Source organism: Phyllobates terribilis, unplaced genomic scaffold (assembly GCF_046119375.1).
Source record: "Phyllobates terribilis strain yellow unplaced genomic scaffold, ASM4611937v1 Scaffold_5__5_contigs__length_657084704, whole genome shotgun sequence".
In the NCBI taxonomy this organism is placed as follows: Eukaryota; Metazoa; Chordata; class Amphibia; order Anura; family Dendrobatidae; genus Phyllobates; species Phyllobates terribilis.
The window spans coordinates 240,212,328-240,223,671 of NW_027362765.1; the positions used below are offsets into that span (position 1 = coordinate 240,212,328).

The 11,344-nt window shown below is 40.0% G+C and overlaps 1 protein-coding gene across 2 annotated transcripts in view; it reads left to right on the top strand.

Moving 5' to 3' along the window:
* SPHK1 (sphingosine kinase 1) overlaps positions 1–10,086 on the top strand; it is a 53,203-nt gene extending 43,117 nt beyond the window's left edge. For both annotated transcript variants that reach the window (XM_073683954.1, XM_073683955.1), the window contains exon 5: positions 5,876–10,086. In XM_073683954.1, coding sequence (XP_073540055.1) covers positions 5,876–6,638 — 763 coding nt within the window. In that variant the 3' untranslated portion in view covers positions 6,639–10,086. The remainder of the gene's footprint in view (positions 1–5,875) is intronic.
* The last annotated feature ends 1,258 nt before the right edge of the window (positions 10,087–11,344 follow it).

Sequence of the window (11,344 nt, forward strand, 5' to 3'; positions counted from 1 at the left end):
CAGTCTCTTCCCAGTTTTCACTCTGTGTTTATCATCTCTCTTGAGAGCAGAGTCCTGCAGTAGTTAGGCTGGGGTCTTGTGGCTTACTCATTCATTTACTGCATTAACTCCTTGTAGATCATAGTATCACATTCCAACATAGCGTTTAATGATTTTAAATCTGGTCACACTACAACCTATGTCCAACTGAGACTGGTTTCAAATTCATAGTTTTGATTAAAGGACACAATTTGCAAGCGACTTTGCCTTTGTAGACTTTAATGTGGGTTGCCTGCGACCACTCGGTATTTTTTTTTAATTTTTTTTTATTTTACAGTCAGAGATCACAGTTGTAAAATAGTTGTGGAAAAAGGCGCAGATATTTAAAGTTTGCCATTGTCTTGCTGGTATCCAACTAGAATGAAGCAACAAGGCAGGTCCCAAAGTTCCAGAGGTGCTTGACAGTACACAGTTCAACACATCTCATCTGAAATTAAAAACAAGGTGTAGCACTCACCAAGAGTAAAATTGAACTTAAATTCGAACATGCAGGTCAACAATTCAGAGGGCACACAGGCCGACTGCCATTCCACATCCACTACAAACTTCTGGCCTCAAAAATTGCTGTCTCTGGGATACATGTAGACATTTAGACCTTGCATAATAAAAGTTTCTCATTTTCACAAGTGGCAGTGCTCTACTACATTGTATGGCGTTCAGTTTCAGTATGTCATCCTCCATTATATTGTGTACTAAAGCAGGCGGTAAGTTCCTGGATGGTAGATATGTATCGGTAATGCAAGCTGTACCAGTAACACTAGATTACTGCGAGGGTTTAATGTGACTGGATTTTGGGTCCAGATTTTTTGAGTAACCAAAAGAACCTGGCTGGGAAAAGTCGATCCTATGATCCAGTCCAGGGTTTACAGGCCTATTAAAAGCTGCTGGGTTAGCTCAGCTGTGTGGAGTGTGTTGAGACTGGAGAAAGGCAGACCAGCTGGTTATTTTGCTCTGCAAAGAGAGGTGTGCTAGAGCCAAACAGAAAGGTGTTTGTTTTGTGAACACGTTTAATACAAGTGTGAGTTGCTGCTGGGAATACTGAGGTTGGTGATGCTGCTACATTAATGTTTTCATTCTGTCTGAAGTAAAGGACTGTTTATTTTACCCATTGATACTGAAAGAAGGCCATTTTTGTTTTCAAGCTGTAAAGTTTGATGGACAATAAATTGCCTTCAACCTGCAATCAAGCCACCGATATAATTCAAATTAGTAATTTTTAGCTTAGTTGATGATGGAGAACTTATAACATGAACTATTACTAAATAACAGGGGGGGCTCTATTAAGTGAGTGGGGAGCTATTATTAGTAACAGGGGGTGCGCTTTTACTACATAGTAACAAGGATGCTCTTTTTGGGTCTTCCATGTTGTATGATGATTAGAAGTTAACATGAATAGAAAAGTCCGAAAGCATTAGGCAGTCTTGGTGGCATATTTTGCTTTTGTCGCTTGGTTTGTGGCATCCTCCATAGAATATTCATTATCAAACTATAAGGAAGAACATAAAACCCTCGCAGCTTTCTAGGGCTGTTCACAGAAGAAGGCTATAACAACCTCCTCTATATACCCAGACAGATCTTCAAGTGGCTGACAACAGATGGGAAGGCTGAATCTTGATCACACAACAGTTTGTGAACTCTTCACCTTACCACCATGTTCATAATGGCTGGAATTAGACACATAGGAGGTCATTATACACACAGGACATGATCATAAAGTACTGAGGGTTCAACATATAGTTCACAATGTATGTATGAGCTCAACCACCAGTTGTGTGTCCAGATGATAAGCTGCTCACATCTACAATCTACAGCGTGTTCTTCAGCTGTAGATCATACGTATGGAACCTTATAACAGACTTTCTCAATGCTTGGACTGTACTTTTTTCTATTACAATGTGGTGCTTGCTTGAGAATTGTAAACTTTTGTATTGATGGCTATATCACATCCTCCACCAAATTTTTTTTTTTTTGCAGCTTTTTTAGTTACTGGTGACTTAAAAAATTCTCCGATTTTATAAGAATATGCCAAGTATTTACTAATGATCCAATGGTCCTGTGTACATATACCCATCTAAGTGGTGAGATATAGATTATATACATTGCGGATATAGCAAATGAATAAGATTTTGATGTTGAATGTATGCAATGTAAACGTACTTAGTAGATAGTAATAACAGCTTTTAAGGGAATAAAACTGGTACAGTGTGTTTCACTATAATATTAATCTTCTTACTAAATAAACTAATTCGAACAATAGTTATTGCTGCATGTCTATTTCTATCTAGTGAGTTGGATGACTAAGGGCGGGTCTGAGGTCACTCAAGGCCACACAGAAATAACTATATATGTCTCAAAGAATAAAGCTGTACCCAGTAACAAAATAAAAATTAATATATTATTTAATTTTTTTTACTGAGTACAGCTTCATTCTTCGATAGCTATATATAAATATATATATATATATTTATATATTTTAGGCTCTGTTCGTACTGTTGTAATAGGTTTTGAGAGTCTCCACCTGCAGTCTGTTTTTGACAGTTATTCACATGTTAATAAGTTGGCATAGCCTGATTCTTGGTCTTAGTGGGGGCCCTTGCACTCAGACCCCCAGCAATCAGCAAATTATCACCTATCCCATGCCATGTTATAAAAAAGAATAGCGCTTCACACAGCGCTTTTTCTGCTACTTAAAATGATGGGCTACCTTATAAGCCAATGTAAGCCATCATACCAAGGATCAAGCAGAGTACTATAGCCTTGCCATACATAAACTGAAGCCTCTATGGTAGACACATTACTTACTGGGGTTACATAGATGACCTTTCTAGTTGATTTGTTACATGTAGTAGCTGGTGAATTGTATTCCATAGTGTTACAATGAACCTGACAGCTGATACATGCTGCTGGATCCACAGGCAACATGTATCAGGCACTGGCTGTATAACCTAGTCAGTGTACAGTACAGACCAAAAGTTTGGACACACCTTCTCATTTAAAGATTTTTCTGTATTTTCATGACTTTGAAAATTGTACATTCACACTGAAGGCATCAAAACTATGAATTAACACATGTGGAATTATATACTTAACAAAAAAGTGTGAAACAACTGAAAATATGTCTTATATTCTAGGTTCTTCAAAGTAGCCACCTTTTGCTTTGATGACTGCTTTGCACACTCTTGGCATTCTCTTGATGAGCTTCAAGAGGTAGTCACCAGAAATGGTTTTCACTTCACAGGTGTGCCCTGTCAGGTTTAATAAGTGGGATTTCTTGCCTTATAAATGGGGTTGGGACCATCAGTTGTGTTATGCAGAAGTCAGGTTGATACACAGCTGATAGTCCTACTGAATAGATGAATAGACTGTTAGCTGCTTTTTTCTTGCCATAATACAAATTCTAAGTAAAGAAAAACGAGTGACCATCATTACTTTAAGAAATGAAGGTCAGTCAGTCCGAAAAATTGGGCAAACTTTGAAAGTGTCCCCAAGTGCAGTTGCAAAAACCATCAAGCGCTACAAAGAAACTGGCTCACATGAGGACCGCCCCAGGAAAGGAAGACCAAGAGTCACCTCTGCTTCTGAGGATAAGTTTATCCGAGTCACCAGCCTCAGAAATCGCAGGTTAACAGAAGCTCAGATTAGAGACCAGGTCAATGCCACACAGAGTTCTAGCAGCAGACCCATCTCTTCAATAACTGTTAAGAGGAGACTTTGTGCAGCAGGCCTTCATGGTAAAATAGCTGCTAGGAAACCACTGCTAAGGACAGGCAACAAGCAGAAGAGACTTGTTTGGGCTAAAGAACACAAGGAATGGACATTAGACCAGTGGAAATCTGTGCTTTGGTCTGATGAGTCCAAATTTGAAATCTTTGGTTCCAACCAACGTGTCTTTATGCGACGCAGAAAAGGTGAACGGATGGACTCTACATGCCTGGCTCCCACCGTGAAGCATGGAGGAGGAGGTGTGATGGTGTGGGGGTGCTTTGCTGGTGACACTGTTGGGGATTTATTCAAAATTGAAGGCATACTGAACCAGCATGGCTACCACAGCATCTTGCAGCAGCATGCTATTCCATCCGGTTTGCGTTTAGTTGGACCATCATTTATTTTTCAACAGGACAATGACCCCAAACACACCTCCAGGCTGTGTAAGGGCTATTTGACCAACAAGGAGAGTGATGGGGTGCTACACCAGATGACCTGGCCTCCACAGTCACCAGACCTGAACTCAATCGAGATGGTTTGGGGTGAGCTGGACTGCAGAGTGAAGGCAAAAGGGCCAACAAGTGCTAAGCATCTCTGGGAACTCCTTCAAGATTGTTGGAAGACCATTTCCGGTGACTACCTCTTGAAGCTCATCAAGAGAATGCCAAGAGTGTGCAAAGCAGTCATCAAAGCAAAAGGTGGCTGCTTTGAAGAACCTAGAATATAAGACATATTTTCAGTTGTTTCACACTTTTTTGCTAAGTATATAATTCCACATGTGTTAGTTCATAGTTTTGATGCACAATTTTCATAGTCGTGAAAATACAGAAAAATCTTTAAATGAGACGGTGTGTCCAAACTTTTGGTCTGTACTGTATGTTTAACTCTAAAACACTGTGGCATAATTTAAAAGCCACCGGGGACCGAGGCACAAAGGAGGCTAGTCTGATGGGTTGGTCCCTGGCGGCTTCTCCCCACCCACTCCCCTGGAGTGATAGATTTCTCCCTATACAAGCTTGCAGGTAGAGACCTTTCAATCATTTACAGTGGGCCAGGAAAAGCCACCTGAGACCTGCTTGTCCAACCTACTAGTTTCCCATGCAGCTTGGTTTTAAACAGTTTTTCTCTGAAACACATTAGCATTTGAGTTAAACATACCTGGCTGAGATCATACAGCCAGTGTCTGATGCATGCTGCTGGTGGACTGGGCAGTATGTATCCGCTGTCAGGTTCCCTTTAAGCACTCACAAACCAACCTTTTATGCTTTACTTGGTTACAAGAGAAAATGAGATGTTGGGTGAAATGTTGATGGATAAAGCATGCTCTCCGATCATTGTTGCCTGAGGAAAATGTGTGTATTTGTATGTAATATTTGCACATTGTACTATGAATTTATCAAGCAGTTTTCAGCAGTTTTGTGGCAAAAAAAAGTTGCACAATTTAGTGTTTGCCACATTTGCACAATTTTTTTTTTTTTCTTACCCCACAGTTTTGGAAAGTGCTACATAAAGTAGTTGGTGTTGAATGGTGCAAATCTGCGGCAGCTCATAGCAGGCATAGATTTTGTCCCCAATTCATCAAGATTTCGGTTTTGCACATCACTCTTTATGAACAGTACACCTCTTAATGATTTTAGTGTTTTTTTTCCAGCTGATTTGCACCACTGCAATAAATGTACTCAAATTGGGTACATTTCAGGCGTAATTTACACCAGTTTTGTGATGTGAATTTTGAGGAATTTGTCATCCTTAAGTCCTATAGTGGTTAAAGATGTAATGGTGTCAACCAGCACCAGTAGGGGGCCCTACCCTGTATGTGACTCTTGCTTGTAATAATGGAGAAATAAAGTTGGATAATCTAGAGGGCACAGTAGTGTCTATCTACTGATCTCATCATCTTGTTATAACAGAAGTCATCATCTATGATTGAGTCTAAAGGCAGAAGCTTCAGTGAAGGCCTTGGCCAGTAATTGTTATAATGCAGGGGGTGGTCATCATACATAAATTAAAGCCAATGAGTGGTCTCTGTTACTATTAACTATTACATTATGTTCTAGCATTCGCCACCTAGCCCAAATGTAAGTTGGCTCAATCCATGTTATTACCTTAATTTTTTTCTTTTGTGTTGTAGGCACCAGCAAGTAACGGGAACCAAACTTCTGACCAATTGTGCTTTCATATTATGCAAGGGTCATCCCACGCCCCTGGACATTGTCTCCATTACCACCTCTTCCCAGCAGAGGATCTTCTCCTTCCTTAGCTTGGCATGGGGCTTTATTTCAGATGTTGACATAGAAAGTGAGAAGTATAGGTTTATGGGTTACGCACGCTTCTCTGTTGGCACTTTCGTCCGTCTGACAGCGCTGAGAACATACAGAGGACGACTTTCATACCTCCTTTCAGAAGAGAAGGACTCTGCCTCTCACATTCCTAAAGCTAGTAACTCTGGAAATAGTTCATCAGATGGTATAGAGCCACAGGTACTGGAAGACTCGTTATTGGTACCACTGGACCAACCTGTTCCCAGTCACTGGCACACAATTGAAGACCAATTCGTTCTTGTCCTTGCTCTCTATCAATCTCATCTAGGGGCTGAACACTTTACAGCCCCTATGGTCAAAGGTCCAGGAGGAGGTAATATTCACTTGTTCTATGCCACCTCCAGAATATCACGGACATCTCTTATCAAACTATTTATGGCAATGGAGAAAGGAACTCATCTAGACCAAGAGATACCTCACCTGACCCATGTACCTGTGGTGGCATTTAGGATAGAGCCATCAGAAAGCGCTGGTGTTATGACAGTAGATGGGGAGGTTATTGAATGCAGTCCAGTACAAGGACAAATTCATCGGGGGTTGGGAAATGTGATATCCATAGGACAAAATGCATAATATATAGATTCGGGAACTATTTTTTTTTTTCCTAGAGATGTGCTACTATAAAGGGAATGAGGTTTCAAAAAGGAAGAGGATTTCTACTATTGCCATAGCCACCCACAAAGTAGTAATTATAGTCAGAATGAAACATAAAATAGCTGTGAGTGGGTGGTAATTTGTACTTTGAGTAGACAATGTAAGCGCCCATCTAGTTTACTGCCACTTACTGACTTTTATAGGGAAACTTCAGCACATCTGTAATTAATAACTAAAAACACAAGGAAGAGAATTATCAAAACTGGTGCAATGGATACACATGGATGTGTTACTTAAAACAGCCAATCAGCATTTATGTAAGTGCCCCCGAAAATGAGAAGTGGAATCTCCATGCCAACCTCTCTACTTTTTCTTTTGCACGAATCACATAACAAACAGTCTAAATTTCAGAAATGTCTCATGAATGGGAGTATTTTTTCAGATATACTAATTTGGAAATTCATTCCTGCTTTACTTTTGGCACCGACCATTCTAATTTAGGGCATTTAAATACAATCTTTATTAAAATTACAATGACTGCTCTACGTTTTAATGGAGTGGTTATTAGGCAAGTGCTCTACCACTGCATTGTCTATAGGACTGACAGATGGCCAACCATGTGGTCTGAAATCTTCCTTATGCCCCTAGACAATAAACCAACTCCTGTAAATGATAGAATTCTGTTTGCAACTGCCGCTTACCACAACTAGTGTTTTTTTTTTTTAAATATACTCAATATGTAAATGGAATGAGCTCCCTCTGGTGGTGGCTACAGAAAATATGATTTTATCATTTAAAGGACCACTTTTATTGTCCTTTCTGCTAGCAATCCGTAATGGGTGTGTAGAGAATGTATAGCAATTACTGGTCACTGGTTTATGCCATTTTCAGCAACACTCCAGGATCACATGACCACATTTGTGACCTGCCGACTCACACTGTCTTCTGTGGGCATCAGAGGTCACTTTCTCAAAGTAAGTCTATGACGCTTGTTCCTAGTCTCAGACTTCCTTTGAGAAAGTGACCTCCAGTCCACAGAGAAGAGTCGGCAGATCACAAAAGAGGTCATGTGGTCTTGAAGTGGCATGAGAAACAGCAAAAGACCGCAACCAGTAAGTATTGCACTGCACTGGTTCTTTAACTCATTGACAGCGGATTTGGAGCTTTGAATCAAAAGAACAGAGCTTTGTGGCCTATGGCAATATATATATAAAAAAAAAATCATGGCTCATAATTTTAGATCCTAAACAAGGACATGATAAAAAAAATGATAATTCAATTTTAGAATATTTTCACAAGGGTAAACGCCAAACTAGTGCCACAAGGGTGAAAATTAATTGCACAACACTCAAGTCATAGAATCATAGAATGGTAGAGTTGGAAGGGACCTCCTGGGTCATCTGCTCCTACCCCCTGCACAAAGCAGGATTCACTAAATCATCTGAGACAGATGTCTGTCCAGCCTCTGTTTGAAGACATCCGTTGAAGGTGAACTCACCACCTCTCGTGGCAGCCTGTTCCACTCATTGCTCACCCTCACTGTCAAAAAGTTTTTTCTAATATCTAATCTGTGTCTCCTCCCATTGCTTCTAGTCTTTCCTTGTGCAAATGAGAATAAAGATGATCCTTCTACAATGTGACAGCCCTTGAGATATTTGTAGACAGCTATTAAGTCTCCTCTCAGTCTTCTTTCTTGCAAGCTAAACATTCCCAAATCCTGCAACCGTTCCTCATAGGACATGGTTTGCAGACTGGTCACCATTCTGGTCGCTCTTCTCTCAACTTGCTCCAGTTTGTCAATGTCTTTTTTAAAATGTGGTGCCCAAAACTGGACACAGTATTCCAGATGAGGTCTGACCAAAGAGGAGTAAAGTCCGATAATGACTTCACGTGATCTAGACTGTATGCTTCTGTTAATAAATCCCAGAATTGTATTTGCCTTTTTTGCTGCTGCATCACACTGTTGACTCATGTTCAGTCTATGATCTATTAGTATACCTAAGTCTTTTTCACATGTACTGTTGCTTAGCTCTATTCCTCCCATTCTGTATATGCTTTTTTCATTTTTATTGCCCAGATGTAGTACTTTGCATTTTTCCCTGTTAAAAACTATTGTTAGTTGCTGCCCACTGCTCCAGTTTATTTAAGTCTTTTTGAAGCCTCTCTCTCTCTTCTCTAGTGTTAGCTATCCCTCCTAGCTTTGTGTCATCAGCAAATTGAATCAGTTTACCCTCAATTCCTTCATCTAAATCATTGATAAAGATGTTGAACAATACAGGTCCCAGGACAGAGCCCTGTGGTACCCCACTTGAGACATTCATCCAGCTGGATGTGAAGCCATTTACGACCACTCTTTGAGTTCGATCACTAAGCCAGTTATGAATCCACCTAACAGTTGCCTTGTCAATTCCATACTTGGTCATTTTTTCAATAAGGATGGTGTGAGATACTTTGTCAAATGCTTTGCTGAAGTCAAGATATACTATGTCTACAGCATTTCCCTGATCCACCCAGTCAGTGATTCTGTCATAGAAGGAAAATAAGTTAGTCTGACATGACTTGTTAGTTACAAACCCATGCTGACTCTGGTTAATCACTTCATTCTTATCCAGATACTTACATACAAGTTGTTTAATAATTTGTTCAAAGATCTTTCCTGGTATAGAAGTCAGACTCACCGGCCTATAGTTCCCTGGGTCCACCTTCTTCCCCTTTTTGAAGATAGGAACAACATTTGCTCTTCTCCAGTCTTCTGTGACTTCTCCTGTTCTCCAAGAATTTTCAAAGATTATGGAGAGTTGTTCTAAAACTTCTTCAGTGATCTCCTTCAGTACTCTGGGGTGTAATTCATCTGGACCTGGACACTTGAACTCATTTATGTTAGCTAAATATTCCCTCACAGTATTTCTGTTTACAGATAACCTGGATTCTTCTATTCCTTTAATAGGACAGTGAAGATCAGTTGATGTTACATTTTCTTTCTGAGAGAAAACTGATGCAAAATAGGAATTAAAAAGTTCGGCCTTCTCAACATCCTTTCTTACCATTTCACCATTTTCATCCTGTAAAAATCCTATAGCATCTTTGACTTTTCTTTTACTTTTAACATACCCCCAAAATCCTTTTTTATTGCTTTTGACATTTCTTGCAAGCCTTAATTCATTGTCAGCTTTAGCTAACCTGATACGTGCCCTACAGGTTCTGCAGAATGCATTATAATCTTCTTTAGATATGCCTCCCTCTTTCCATTTGATAAACATTTCTTTTCTTTCTTTTTCGCATGTGTTTAAGTTCTGTGTTCATCCATCCTGGTTTCCTTAAATGCTTCTCATTCTTCCTACTTTTCGGGATTGTTAACGATTGTGCTTTGAGAATCTCATTTTTAAAAATTTCCCATCCTTCCTGGATATTTTTGTCCTTAAGGACATCCAGCCATTGGATCCCTCTTATTCTCTTTCTGAGTCGCTTAAAATCTGCCTTTCTGAAATCTAACCTTGAGTCTTCACATGTCTTCCTCCTCTAGTTATCCAAAATTCTATAATAGCATGATTGCTGCCTCCTAGGGTCCCAGCTACTTTTACCTCCTCAACCATTTCCTCCTTGTTTATAAGGATTAGATCCAAAGTAGCAGATCCCATCGTTTTCTCCCATACCTTTTGGAAGATAAAGTTGTCAGCAAGAGAGGATAAGAATTTGCTTGACCTGTAAGCTTTACTTGAGAGAGATTCCCAACAAATGTCTGGATAGTTGAAATCTCCCATGACCACTACGTCATATTTTTTGGAGAAATTGGTCATTTGACTTGGTCAAGTCTAATATGAATGGGGGCCTTCAGAGTTTACCAACATCGGTGGAGCCTACCTATATAGAGAAGTTCAGCCGACAGTCTGTGTGGGGAGGCCCCGACTCTTCCCCAACAGATGATGACGGGGAGGATAAGGATCCAGCGTGTCTAATTTCAGACAGCAGCTTCTGTTGTTTTCTTTGGAGATAAGTCACCACCAGCGATGTCTGTCAGCTGCTCTCATGGAAATACAGGAGCACTCGGCAAAGCAAGCACTTCTGTCCATAGGAGAGATGGTCAAGATAGCTGTTGGCTCATGTTTTGGCCGATTGCTCGGCCGGCAGCTATGTAAAGTGTGTGTGTGTGTTGGTGGCGGTCTTAATTCAGAAGGCTTTAAAAGTGTTCCATATAAAAGGCTTATCTGTAGTATTTCTCCAAGAATATAACATATTTTTTTGTTTTCTTCTACTAACATTTTTAAAGCTGGTCATTTTGCAAGGCGTTGAGGCCACTGTCTTTTTGCATAGGACATCCTTGCATAGGATATGTAATAAATCTCGTTGGCTTATCCAATAGCCACCAATAAAATGGGCGTCTGTAGTTGATTTCCAAAAAATCAATGCTCTTTCTGCAATATAGCAATGGAGCAGGATTACTACATACATGGTGCTTGCACTCATACCCAGTAATGTCATTGCCATTTGTCATTCCTCGAGTTCTCACCATCTTAACTGACACAGAGCAGGAACAGGAGTCTATTTGCACACTCAAAAAAGTGTACCCCAGCCTGCATGCACAGTTGGCGTAGTGATTGCCTTACACATTACAGGCTTTTCTCCTGTATTAGAAGTAACATATTTAGATTGCTTGTTGCTTAATGAAACTCAGAGCTGAATATTTT